The sequence below is a fragment of the Ambystoma mexicanum genome, chromosome 7q (assembly GCF_040938575.1).
Source record: "Ambystoma mexicanum isolate Mex_15411 chromosome 7q, UKY_AmexF1_1, whole genome shotgun sequence".
NCBI lineage: Eukaryota > Metazoa > Chordata > Amphibia > Caudata > Ambystomatidae > Ambystoma > Ambystoma mexicanum.
The window spans coordinates 1,011,494,932-1,011,509,520 of record NC_090941.1 but is presented as its reverse complement, the minus strand read 5'-3'; the positions used below and the strand labels follow the sequence as shown (position 1 = coordinate 1,011,509,520).

The following is a 14,589-nucleotide window of genomic DNA, read 5'->3' as shown; positions in this document are numbered from 1 at the left end:
AGCCTGTACCACCTGTGAAAAAAAAAGATGCAAACTGTATTAAACTGACCAAACTTTCTTATCAATGTCGATTCAGGTAACACATGTCATTTTCCTTAGAAAAAAATTATATCTAGAAAATGCACTATATGGAACCAATTTACATGCGTTCCAATGAGATGTAAATGTAATTTTATATGTGGGAGACGACCATGAAATAGTGGTGGCATCACTGACATCACAAACAGAGTATACTTACTCGTTACTCGGATTACGCGGACGAACAGTGCCACGAAGTTCGTGCATAAGCACCATCATCATCCTCAACACTGTCCGTGAGAGGCAGGCTTCCCTGAACTCTGGCAGCTCGGTGATGCATTGCGGACTTTGCTCGCCTTCCTGCTGACTTTGCTCGCTTTCCGAAATGTAGGCCAAGCACCCGGAATTTTCACGGCAGCAGCAGTTCTCCTCCTCAGTTGGCATTAGCTCGCACCGATTGCACGTGCACCAGGTGGAGACGCCGTCCATGCGACATGGTCCAGGCTCTTCATCCGTTGACTGGTCCTCCCAACTGCCGTCCGAATCCCCATCGTTTTCGCGTGCTTGCCTTTCCAGTAGTTCTTCCTCGGTGTACTCGGGCTCGTACATATACGGCATTATTGTGGCCATTGTGCGGTAAAGATAGTAAAATAATTTATAGCGGTGGTACTGGTATCTGTTCACACGGGCTACAAGCGGCGAAGGTAGCTGACCAGAGCACTGAAACGAGTCACAGAATACTCAAAGTAACACAGAGAGAGGAATGGAATCGAAAATCTGCTGCTGTATGTTGTGAAACGGTCTGTTTATACTTATTGGGGAAAGAGGCGTCCTGCCATTTCCATGGCAACACGTCAATAGCTGAGGCGCAGCGATTGTTGACACGAGACGTGCTTGAAATGGGCAGTACGCGTCTGCTGATGTCAGGCTCAGGGGCGGGGGATTTGATTTAGTGCCGCAAAGGCAGGTGAGCCAGGTCGATGCGGCGGAATGATAGGATTATCACAAAATGGAGGCTGATTTCGAGTGCGATAAGGGGCGAAAAGTCGGGTAAGGTCCATAGGAAAGTTTCCTACGATCTACCGATTTATGCTTACAAACACATGGCCGACCCGTAGGGACAATAAAAAAAAAGTCCCGGAACTCTCCTTTAACATACATGAGACCAAAATTTAATCATATGTAAAAAGATTAAAAATCAACAAAATTGCCGGCATCTCTGTAACAAGCGATTGAAAGGTGTGTCTACTTTTACAGCGACTTGAGGTATTCTTTCTAAATAACCTCTTGAATAATGCACACTCGGATCGATCACTTTCCTGCCTCTCCCTTTTTTAACTAAGCATATCTGCTACCTCATATCATTTACAAGATTGCTTATTATTGTGTGTGACCATAGGCTGTTCAATCTCTTTCCAGGATCGTAGTAGTGAGTGCCAAAGTTGATGCCAATGCCATCGCTTATGCTTTGGGTAACACAAAGTCTATTGATTGTGTAAGGGTGTTTTTTCTGGTGAATAAACCTGAGGTGAGTTTAAAAATGAAGCCCTCCAAAGCTCCTGGACCGGATAATTGGGCCCTAATCACAGTAAAACACAATCCCGAGCCCTGGTCAGATCTTGTATAGAATATTCGCTGAAGTGGTCGATAAACAGAAGCCTCCTATCTCTTGGCACCTTTCGTGCATCAGTCCTATGTATAAAACAGGAGATACAGGGGACACTGCTTATTACCATCCGATCGCAATCCTCGATGGCCCTACTAAGGTCCTTACGTCCATGTTATTAAAGGAGTTGGTTCGTTAGTCCTGAAACTACTTAGCAAATAACAGGTAAGGTTTCGGAAAATACTAGGCACCTCCCCAAATGGGTTTTCGCATCCATTTATATGCAACAGCTAAGAGGCCTGCAGCTAAATCAAGTTACATGGCCAGTATGGACATGACGAGTGCATTTCACCTAGTCATTCAGAAAATGCTTGGGATAAGTTAAGCTGCTTGGGTATATGATATGATAGTTTATTTATAACACGCTTAATACCCAGAGGTTTCTAAGCGCGGACCCGGGAATCGAACCTGTGTTGCTCTGTGTCGCCTTGCTTCCAAGCCCCTGAGCTATCCTCCTCTTCTTCATGAGAAAACACAAATCAGGATTATTTCAAAAAAAGGTAGCAAAGCTTCACCTCACTGATGAGGCCCAACAAGGCTGAAACACGTGTATGGGGTTGCTTTTGGTACTCTTGTTCAGAGAGGAATTGCCATAGCATTTCGGTGCTGGACTGCCCATGTGGACGGGACAAAGACTGATATGCAAATGGATATTTTCCATCTGTGACAGGTACAGTGGGCAAAAAGTGTGTGCTGCAAACTCTCATCTCAGAACAGGATATCATGCCATGTTCTTTCTGGAGAGGAGCGCCTGCTACCTTTTTTGAAATATTTGAAAGGAACTTGGGGTTGGTCACCCTGAGTTACCTGGGGGAAACCAGATGTGGACTCCCTGCTCACTGTACTCAGAGAGACAAAGCTTCACCTCACTGATGAGGCCCAACAAGGCTGAAACACGTGTATGGGGTTGCTTTTGGTACTCTTGTTCAGAGAGGAATTGCCATAGCATTTCGGTGCTGGACTGCCCATGTGGGTGGGACAAAGACTGATATGCAAATGGATATTTCCCATCTGTGAAAGGTACAGTGGGCAAAAAGCGTGTGCTGCAAACTCTCATCTCAGAACAGGTTATCATGCCATCTTCTTTCTGGAGAGGAGCGCCTGCTACCTTTTTTGACAAATCAGGATTAAGCTGAGCACGGATGGCCTGCTCTCTCTCTCTCTCTCTCTTTCTCTCTCTCTCACTCTCTCTCTCTCTCTCTCTTTCTCTCTTGAGCTATCAATACTTTTACTGGCCGCAGACTGGGCTCCATCCTCTCTCCGCTAATCTTTAATTTATATTTTTCAGATATTAACAATTTATGGGACTCCATTTACTCGCTTGCGGTAAAACTGAGCACTTTGATCTTGCATTGGTTCGCTTTTGCTGATGGCTTGGTTTTCTTTGGCTCAACTCATATTGATATACAAAGGTAGCAGACTATTTTTACTTCATTTGCAATTGATAACCTTCTAGTCAATGGAAGCAAGGCTAAGATAATTTTCTTTAATAAAACATCCCCTAAAAGAATCCCCTGCAAAGTAGGTGACTTTAAATTAGAAAAAGTCGCCTCCCTTAAATATCTCGGGCTTACTATCCAACAAAATTCCTCAATGAGGGGATACAGGAGCGTTTAAGGTTTAAGAGTGAGGATATTGCCCTTGTCTGCCCAATTCAAGTGATTTTACCTAACTTACTGTACATTTTTCATTTTGCCTGCTTTAAAGTTTTATTCTGCTAAAATTGTCCCTGCATTATTCTATGGATTTGAAGTGGTTCTTGAGGATTTGGGGACCTTTCTAAATTCTTTGGAAGGAACGATGTGAAATAAAGTTCTTGGTATGACCCTATCCATACCAAATAGTGTACTGAACACACAAGCTGGGGATGATATCTTTTGAATCTTTGGTTAATTGGAAGAAGCTGTCTCTTTATGTGAAGAACTGAGACCACCTCCAAATAGCCTATTTGAAGATTTAAAAAAATCTTAATTGGTAACTCGGGTGTATCTTTTTAGGCCAAATTCAGTTACCCTCTTGTTCATTTGCTAACTGAGATGGGTACAGACGTTATTGAATTGGTTAACAGTCCTATTAAAGTGAAAAAGAAATTCTATGACCGAGTTGGTGTCTAATTGTTGATAAATGGACCTCCTACTCACAGTATTGTGATTGTTCAAAATTCATCAGGAAAAGGACTGCCCTATCAAAGTACATCTATTTGTTTCCCTTTAAATTAAGGGTTTTGTACATTAGATTCAAGCTAAACCAGTTACTGACACTTGAATGCCTTGGGCCGAGAATGGGTTTTAGCAAAGATATTAGAGCATGTAGATGGTGTGGCAGGAAAAACAATACGAGTCATTAAAACACCTTACTATCTACTGCCCACAGATAGCCACCAAGTGACACAGGTGTTTGGATAGATTCCTCCAAACCCCCTTTGTCGACGCTGGAGAGGGCTTGTGGGCCACTTGATGATAGGAGAAAATGTTTCCTTGATAATGGCGCTCTCTATGTTTTGAAAATATCGTTTTGTATGAAGTATTACCTTTTAAATTCTGGACTGTGGGATGGGGTCATACTAGGGGAGAATGCATGTTCAAAACAGCACCATTACGGGTTTTTAGATTTTTAATTTTGGTGATTAAAGGTATGGGTATAGATTGTTATGAATGTTTCTATATGTTTGATACATTGTGAAATGTTATACTTTCTTTCTTCTTGATTTTCTATATTGGAATTTATAATGTGGTTTGTGTAAGGTTTATTTTGAAACCACAACACAATAAAAAAGAAAATGCTGATATCTTTTTAAAACTGTGTACTACTACGCAAAGTACTTAATTGAACTGATAGTTTTATGTGTTCTTTAATAAAGGATATATGTTTCAGTATCTTATTAGTGTATTTTCTAGAGTTGGGTGACCTGATTGTACCTCTATGTCGACCCGCGAGTTAATCCTTGTCACTGTCCCCACGTTACCTACACTGCAAGGTTTGGCTTCCCTTTCTTGTCGGATGTGTTGGTCTTACCCCAATGGTTAGTGATTGTAGCATCCTCATCAGATGGTTGTACAAAAACTGCCTTAACAGTGGTGGCGGTCCACCTGGGGAGGGAGAGCAGTGACATCTTTTGTAGCTGGATGACTGATGAGGAATATTTGCATCCTTTTGAAATCAGCCAATCAATGCAATGTTAATTTCAGGTGTTTGTCCTTAAAACATGCATCCATTTACTCAATACATCCAAAATCGTCTAACACTTTCTGGGCTAAATATATTTTTTTGCAACAAAGCTTGGACACATTGAAATCACATGATGTCTATAGAGACAATTTCATTAAGTAGCATCTCTGGCTTATCAATCCAGTGCCACAGGAGAAAAGGTATGAAAAGTTACCTTTGACAGTAAAGTGTTATTATTTAGAGATATTGAGATGGCCTTATCCAGCAATATCTTACATCTTCTCATGCCAGAGAGATACAATTGGATACTACACATTGAGACATTGTAGGAGTCTCAGAGTGACATTATTTTAGCGCTCCACTGGTGTTCTTACTTCAGCTCTCCTCAATTGCTTGTGCAAGAGATAAACCCAGCACATGGTGAAGTGTTCCAGCGTGGCCCTTAAATGCACAAGTAATGTACTGGTTTGCATACTTAATTCAAACGCTTCTTTGTCAGGCAAGAGTTACTGTAGAACACCCAACTTAAACCTCAAGTAAATGATTTTTGGGTCAAGAGATTGTTCATTGTCGAGCGCATATTGATGTATATATCATTAACATTTAAGTAAGAAGTGGAAGCAGCAAATGGACGATGTTCTGAAATGATTGTTTCAGCCTAAGCCCAGTAATGAGCTTTTAGGGTTTTCAAATCACTGTGTCATATTCCCTCTTGTCGCACAACCCCAGGCCAATCATCAATAACGTGATGGCATTATACAGGTTGCCTTGCCCGTCTTCTCTTTAAGAAAGGCTCGGTTTGCAAATATTAGCCTTTTCATTAATGTTCTATTATTTGGCATTTATATAGTGCTCTATATGTCTTTGGTATGACCTCAAAGCACTGGTAGGTTGAACACCCTTGGCAAGATTATTCCATGATCTGATGCAATACAATAAAGGTTTCCTATTTTGTATAGACTAATGTCCTCAGGAGTTGCTCGCCATCCTCTCAAAATTTCTAATACAAGGTCGGAAAATACCACTTTTAACTTTGTTAATGTTACTTGTGTCTATTGCTTTCTGGTAGGTTATTCTCAAGTCTCTGCTTCATAATTTGTGTTTATTTTTCACCCTTGTTTCCTGCTTCACGCTGGTTTGAGTGTGAGGAGTGCTGTGGCTCTCAAACGGGCTTTCGCCAGATTAAAATAGCTTCTCTTCTGTTGTTTTTTGTTTGTCATAGGATCAATGCAGAGTTTACAGAAGTTTGAAGGAAGTAACAGCACTATCACCAGCGTGGAGTTTGATCCCACTGTAGGTAGACAAAATATTCTTTACATTATTTATTGAGGAATGCAGCAAAGGAAAAGAATCATAGACCAGATCAAAACCAGATTACCCATCCCGTTATCATCCCAGAGTATTGACAAAGATACTCCCTAAACAGTGACCAGTTGCTGCATGTGATCATTATTGGCACGCTGATCTATGCCAGTGCTCTTTAGTGAGACCTTCCTGAGTGCCAACTGAACAGGCTCCACAAAGGTCCAAAGCGCTGTTGCCAGAGAGGCTGCAGGCCACTAGAAAAGAGCTCAAATCACCCCGCCCTCGCCTTCTTCAGGTGTCTCGCATTTTACACCAGAATTCAATTCTGTGTTCTCGTATTGACCTTCAAATGCCTGACTGAGGCGCCATCTGAATAGCTCTGGAAAGTAATTACGGGAAATGTTAAAGCCCATGCTCCCTGATTCACAACCACAATCTTCTTATGGTGCATGTCTCTAACTACAATGCAAGAGTGGATAGAGGCTTCTCCATCGAAGCATAGCCTCTCAATCAGAAATATTTTCGTCCTGCTCCTTTTCATGAAAGCAACCAACAGTCAACCCTCCACTGATTTTCAATGGTCCATTTTCCCCACCTCCCCCGTGGCTTTATTTGTCCTTCCCCTTTTCGTCCAGATTGTTCTAGAGACATTGGAAATTGAGTGTGCCCATTTAAAATGCTATAAATCCTTCTTTCCCTGCTTTGTTATCCCAGTTAGCCCCCACCTAAATCCATCTCCCACCACAGCCACAGGAGTTAAACTCTTAAAATACAATTCTAATGTATTTATAAAAGATGACTACTTAGGTGCTTGTTCAGAAATTTAAAATGTGACCAATTGTCATGATAACATATACCCTGATCACAAAAAGGTCCTGCAGCTGACTGTGGAGTTGTCACAAAATATGCTTCTGTTAAATTTATCTACGCGAAGGATGAGAGTAAAGTGACTGTATCAAATATATGCAATGATTGTTTGTTCTTCAAGGTTGAATGCTTTAGCAAGTTGTCTCACTTGCAAGTCTTTTATGTCAGATGGTTTAGGGATTTAATTTGACACTGATGCAGGGAACCTGTTTGATGGAATCATGTATACAATGGAGGATATCAATAAACACTTTCTTTTCTTTATTTACTCTGTGGTTCCACACTGTCAGTTACTCATGCCATTGGTGGGATCTGAAGTTCTTTGGAAAACATGGTAGAGGCTACGCACGCACACATGGGAGAGTCCAACATATGTCAACACCATTTTCAGAGTATGCCCTTGTAAAAGACAAAGGTACTGCAGCTTGCTATGCGAGATAACATGACATAGTGATGATGACTACTACTAAGGAATCCTCTCGGAGACGTAGAGATTAGCCTCCTCTTGACAAGTGTACAGCTTGTACTACAAGGCAACATGTGCTGCTTTTATCTGCTCTTCTCAAACTGGTCCTTTCCTTATAGCAAGTCCTCTACAGAAGTGAATGGAATAACTTTGTCCTTTTATTTAAGAGTGTTCATCACGCCTACATCGGCACATTCAGCTCCAGTCCAAAGTCCCTCGGAACAGTTCTCTAACTAGGGGGAATGTACGTCTCTTTGTTTATCCCTGGAAGTGATTTGTAGAAAAGGCCTTCCTTTCCTTTAAATAAATACCTACCAACAAAATCGTAGGGTGTTTTTCGGAGAACTGAGATGTATGACCCGGTAGGTGCCCGATTAGCAAAAAGAACCACTTCAAATGTCACAGAAAACGCTTTGAATCTCAAAGAAGGTGCAAGGGTTATTATCAACTTTGTGGGGCCTCAAGGCTCATACTCCCTCTTCCCTAACTCAGAAGTCCTTATCCCTGGGTTATTGCTGCCACTTGTTTCACCCTCAGTAGGCAAATGCTAAGTCTTAGCTGCAGTAATGACCTTAAAGGCTGTGATTCCCTCAGGGATTTTCTAACGCTCCCTTTTCTAGTTTATTATTCTAATGGGGTCAAGAGAGTTCCTTGCACTTTCCCGGTTGCATTTGCCTAGTTCAGTCATGCTCACTCTGGTCTTACCCTGACTTATCTACCTTCTTCCACTCTCTCAAACTCCCTTCAAACTATCTCATGTCTCTTCAGTGTTCTCTCTGGTGTTCAGCCCTCCTGCCTCCTGTCTCCTGGATGTCTTTTAGGGGTTGACTGAGCCCCCTGAGGTCCACCTTGCTAGCCCTGTGCTCTCCATTGCTACCCCTAAAAAAAATAAAAAAATAAAAATTACTATTTCATGGGCTGGGGCCAGCCAGCAGCATGTGGCTCTTTGTTTCTCGAGTGGTTGGTTTTCTGATAGCTATAGCCAGTAAGCTAGCTCAGTGGGTGAGCGCTGGCTACTGCAATGTGTGTGTGATCTGCAGGTTGCAGCTGCGACTCCCAGCAAGGTCAACTCAGCCTTTCATCCTGCTGAGGTTGATAGATGAGTACCTACACGGGTTGGTATGTTATGTTAATTAATTTCATAAAGCACACGTCCGCCGAAGCATCTTGGCGCTAGAAGGAGACCGAAAGGTAAGATGATGAATTAGTGTAAAATGAAGAAAGAGAACATTCAGAACAGATAAGATTTCAGCAGCCGACTAAGGGAGAGAAGGTTCTTCAGGGTGGGGTCAAATGGCATCTCTTCCTGTGATGTCATCAGAGGTCAAGGGTCATGTGATGTCACTTCCGCTACCCCTCGCATTTTGGTGAAATGACGTCCCTGTCTCCTCCTCTCCCACAGCTCCTACTCTACTCCTCTTCCTCTCATGCTACTACTACTCCTGCCACTCTACAACGGCCCCTCCTCCTACTACAAGTTTTCATCCAACTACTACTACTCCTACTACCACCCCCCATCACTCCTACTTGTACTCCCCCCTTCTACTACCACTCCTCAACTACTCCATCTCCTACTACGACCACTCCTCCAACTACTACTCCACCTCCCACATTAATACTCCTCCCACTCCAATACCCATTCACCTCCCTTTCACACAATACCAGTCTTCTCACATCCACACCTTACACTGCACTTTCTACTCATGTGTCTCACAATCACATACACTCACTCTACAGAACTACTAACAATAATAAGCCGAAACCTCACCTGCTCAAAAACTCTTCTCTGCAATCCGCTGCTTCCTATTCCTCCTGCTAGTGTCTTGGTCGCCTTTAACCTCCTCCTCTGATCTCACCCAGTTCACCCACACTTCCTGCTTATATGATATGATATGGCATTTATAACGCGCTGTAATGGTTTCAAGTGGGAAATAGGAAGGGGTGATGCAGGAGGGAGGGACGATCCGCTAGTTTCCAGGGAAACGGGGCTAAAGGTAATTTGAGAGAGGTCCCTTTTTCTAACTCGCTGTATGTTGGTTGCTAGGAGACGACCCAGCTGGCTGAAGAAGATGCCGTCCGTTATGAATGGGCATATTAAGGAAGAAAAACACATTAGTTGAGTTCGTTTAAAGCGCCGTTGCGCTGGTTAAAGTTTTTGTTCGTCGTGTGAAGCTGGAGAGCTGCATCGAGAGACAGTAGGAAAGGATGTAGCCACAGGAGTGTTGAAGTCCACGTCGAGCAACTGGTCGAGGAGGCAGTTGGGGGTTCGAACAGAGAGAGAAGTCGAAGCGGAGAGAGTCGAGGAGAGTCTGTGGACGAGTCTCCAACATTGGGACTCTCGCCGATGAACTGACCCTCAAGGAAGAAAGAGGAGGAGGCATGCAAAAAGGTTGGAGGAGCGGCGGAACGGGAGATCTGTGAGCAGCGAGTCGGAGGTCGAGCCCCAACGGCTGGTCGTGAGCGACCGTAAGACGAACCTAAGGAAAGCTGCCCGTCTCAGAGAGGAGCGAGGAGCCGAGCTGCTACCGTCTAGATGCACAAGTAAACAGGTGAAAGTCCCGACAACACTGAACGTGCTGATCTTTGTAAAAGAAAGGGGGAGAGAGGAGAGTCCTTGGAGGAAAGAAACGTGGTTAAAGGGAGGAAAAGCCGCTTGGAGAATGAAGGCTTGTTTGCTAGTAGAAATGGGCGTAAACTGATGAGCGAACCCTGCATGGTCTAAGACAAGTAAAAAAAACTGAAAACAAGCAGCGTATGTGTTACTGAGCAAGGAACCCCTATTGAACCAAAAGAAAATAAACAAGGTTTTTTCCGGGAAGAGGATCAGTTAAGCTAGAAGCACGGAGTTGTTGCTTGGCACCGCAATATTAGAACTATTCAAAGACTATTGACATTGTGAACGTCACCCCTGTAGCACAGATCCTAGTCAGTTGGTCCGTGACGAAGAAGAAACGGCAGCTACCGATATCCTTTTTCTGGTTACCTCATGAAGGTGTTCGTTGAGTTATTTTAACAAGAAATTAAAGTTGTGTTTTACATCGTACCTTGTGTGTGCTCATTTAATCCCACATAGTGACACGCGCCTATACACATAAGTGTTTCAAGGCGCAACGAGGCAGGGAGGGGGGACAGAGGGAGGACAGACAACGATCTTACTAGGCCAAGTGACATTGAGATCATGCAAGTGCAGGGGAGGGTGGAAGGGTAAAAGTGCAGGGGGAACGGGGAGGGGGCAGTGCAATACATAGGATAATGTAAAATAAATAGAAAATAAACAAAAGTGCGGTCAGCTGGTGGCAAGTGCAAGGGGTAAGGGCAGACATCGGGTGTCAAGTGCTGGTAGGGGGCTGTAGGGATACCGAAACAGTCCCCAAGTGCAAGGGTTGCCAGGGGGGGCAGTTCAGGTGTGCAACTGGCGAGGAGGGGACCTGGGCTAGAGATCAGAGGGTAGCCAGGTAACCAGTGTAGTTTCAGTCGGGAGATCAGCAGGGGCAAGGAGGAGAGAAAGCAGAAGCAAAGAGAAAGGTCTTGAGGTGCTTCCGGAACTGGAGATGTTTCTCCTCAAGTTTCAGAGAGGCAGGGAGGCTGTTCCAGAGGGAGGTCCCAGCAGAAGAAAGAGATCTACCACCAACTTGTTGCTTGGAGAAGCGACTGACCCTGAGGGAGTTGGAGGCAGATGAGCGAAGAGCTCGAGAAGGAAGATATTTAGGAAGAGAGAGTTGAAGGTATTGAGTGCCTAGGTCCCAGAAGGTTTCCTGTACCTACTTGTATATCCCCCCCTTAGTGCAGGTTGGTCCACCGTCCATATCCAATCTTCTATCTGCAACCCTCTCCCTAGGCATGTATGTGCGAAAGAAGGCATCAAAAGGACCCACTGTCTCTGCACAGACTCGCCACCCTGCTAATTTGCTGATCCTTTAAAATGGAGTCCAAAGTTCAATGTTAGGGTCATTTTGCCAGGGACCCGGAAGTCTGTGGACCATTCCCCTTTCAAGTTCATGTTGGTCTCGTGGATCTGGACTACCGGAGGGCCTTGCCAATCCCGTTTGTTTTGCAGCTGCGTGGGTTCACAGTGCTTCTGTGCAGCCGCTTGGTGACTTTGCTTCAGTGTGAGTCCGCATTGCTCACTCTCTTCTGCTGCTAAACCACAATGATAGTGTCTCTGCAGCGCTGGCGGCTCGGGATGGTAGGTAACCGATTGTGGTATTTCTGGCTTCTCTTCTTGTCTCACTCTGTTCTTCGGTTTCTGTAGGCTCTACATCTGAAATGAAAGGGGAGACTATCAAGCATATTTATTTTGAGGTAAGGCTGGAGATAGTGTTCTGCACAAACACAGCTTGGCATGGGGGAACATGGGTTTTGGCCCTCTCTGGTGCCATTGTCCGACACATAGGTTGGACTGGCGTTGGCAAGCACACTGGTAGGCATCCTACTCCTGTCTGAGAGGGTTCTAACCCGCATATTGACTTAACAAGGTCCAATTGCTGGCCTTGCCACACTTATTTTATCCACAAAACTCATTAATGAAGTTTCTGCTATATTATCCTTCAGAACCCAGGTAAAGACACACTTAAAACACTTCTCAGTAGTCGGGCAGCTTAAGCAAGTGCCAAGAGGCAATTTTATGATGAATGCCACTCTTTATGAATAGCCATGACATACTGTTACGCTCACCTGGTCTCTGCGGAGGCCTTGCGGAACGGTTGCAGCCCTCCCGGGGTGAGGTCGCTCGGGTCCGACTTCGCCCTCTGTGCTTATGTGGTGATTAGTGGTAATAGGTGATGCTGCTCAGGGCTGCTCCTGCGTGGAGAATAGGGGGTGTGAGTATGCCAGCTTGTGCGCCTGATCCCCTTCCAGACCCCTTCTCCCAAACCGTGGTACCCGTGGGATGCGCTGTCCTTGGGAAGCTCACCTGTTGATTAGTTTTGGCGAGCACTCCGTCCTGCTGCTTCTGGCAGGGGTGCTTGTATGATCTGGCCCGGGTCCTTCACTGGTCACTTGCACGCGGTTGTCAAGTCCTGCTGCGACTAAGCCACTATACTTCAGGTAAGTGTTCCTGTTTGCCTTTGTCTTTCCTTGTCTGTTTTTGTTGTATTGTAAAGTTTGTTGTCTTGTATTGCTGTCCATTCCACTTTTGATGTTTGCGCTTTTGCTTTCTTCCCTTGCAGGTGATGTTGCCGGCCCGAGGCGGCAGCCGGAGGGAATGAGGAACGAAGCTGCAGCAGTACAGTAGCTGGTAAGTTGTTAACTAGGGGGCGCTTGGGGTTCAAAGGCGGCGCAGCCCTGAGACTGGTGTTCTAACCTTGTCTTTCTTCTTCTTCACAGGGTCCAAGTTCGTGGATGCGGTGCTGTGGCGTTGGGATCAAGATCACTGGATGTCAGGAGATGAGTCTGCAGATGAAGCGATGAAGCACTGGTTTCCTGGAGGTGAGAATGTAGGAGAATGCCTGGTTTCAAAGGTAAGTAAAAACTGTTCCAAGCGGTGGTGCATGCGAGTGCACAGTAACGCAAAGCACCGGCCTTAAAGATGGAGCAGCTTATATAGCAGAGCCTCTGAAGCCACACCCAGCAGGTTCAGCCTGCCTGCCACACCCTGCCACACCCGATGAGTCAGCACATGAGGATGTTCTCTGGAATAAAGGCTTTCTGCTCCTGGAAAGGTCTTGTAAATTAAAAGCACTCCTGCACTGAAATAAAGTGTTCCGCACTGAAATAAAGTGTTCCTGCTCACATCTCAATATGAGCCTGACGGCAAAGGCGCCAGGACTGAGTCCAGCCAGGGGCCCTGTGTTTATGGGTCCCAAAGGGACATAAGTGAGTCAAGTGACCCGTTGCCCCCATCACTAGATGGTGTGGTTTTTGTGTTCTGTGGCCTGTGGCCATGACACATACCAGTCTGCAATCCATATGTATAAACTTTGATTCAGTATGTATCCCTTTTTAAACACTCTTGAACATAGTTCTTCTCCTCAGTCACATCTTCACATGTAATTGCAAAGTAATCAACCTTGGTCTGGCCATCCACTTAGTGCCACAAGAACACTACCCCAGAACCTAGCATGTGATTATATAACCTCTCATAAAGAAACCCGTAGTGGACTGTCACAAATGTTTTGGACTGGTTGATGGGGCAACCAAGGAAGATGGGTGCTAGCAGCCACTCTGTGATGTAGGACGTAAACAAAGATCCCCCAACCGCTCACCCACCCTGGAAGAAATGCCCTGCCATTGGATCCCAGAGGAGCCCAACAAAAGAAGAGACAGATTGAACAACCTTAAGTATCCTTGGGTGAGAACCATCTAGTAAAGGTAAATGGGAGGTGCCATTTACCCAGCCTGGATAGACTTTTGAATACCTTAACAAGCTTTCCCCTACCAAGGTAACCCTTGAACCCCTCAACTCCTTTTAATGGATGGAGTTCTTCCTTTTTCCAAGAGGGCTGGTCTAACTCTTTAATAAGGGGTGTACCCACTCGAATTGTTACCACACACTCCTAAATCCAATTGATTTATCCCAACTGATGACTCCCTCCCACCTAAAATCCCTATTGATGATCAGACTTTTGCAAACTAATTGCCATTGTCAGAAAATAATATGCATTTCAGGAAGCTTTTTGACTGCAAGAAATTGTTGCTAGTGACTAAGAGTTTGGTGCCTGCCTGCAGAGAGGAGGGGCCAGAAAGCGTGGTCGGGCCAATGAAGCCACGCCCAGAGAAGCTCAAGCCAGAAAAAATACAACTTGCTAGGGGAAAAAAGGCCAAGAGATTCTTGCAAGGATAACATGTTTTAATCACACAAAAATAGGTATGCCAGCAAAGAACTCTGCTGCTCAAGAATGTTCTGCCGAGAAATACTACAAGCAGAAGGTTATAAGGAACGACATCATCACTAATGATGTCACATATACAATAAAAACCTGCATGGCTGGTTATTGACACCCTATACATGGGCGGCCTGCTTCATATGGGATACCAGGCTGCTATTCGTCCCATACCCGTCCGTCCGTCTTCCATCATATGGGGTCAGCTGGGCTTGTCTCCAGGAAATGAAGGTCACGTTCCTCATTAGTTACTATTGTAAGACAATGCTATTCTATCA

The 14,589-nt window shown here is 44.7% G+C and overlaps 1 protein-coding gene across 2 annotated transcripts in view; it reads left to right on the top strand.

Annotated features, from left to right (window-relative positions):
• The window catches only part of ATG16L2 (autophagy related 16 like 2), a 920,492-nt gene that overhangs the window by 556,667 nt on the left and 349,236 nt on the right, over positions 1-14,589 (top strand). For both annotated transcript variants that reach the window (XM_069640243.1, XM_069640244.1), the window contains exon 11: positions 6,075-6,145. In XM_069640243.1, the coding sequence (XP_069496344.1) occupies positions 6,075-6,145 (71 nt within the window). The remainder of the gene's footprint in view (positions 1-6,074; positions 6,146-14,589) is intronic.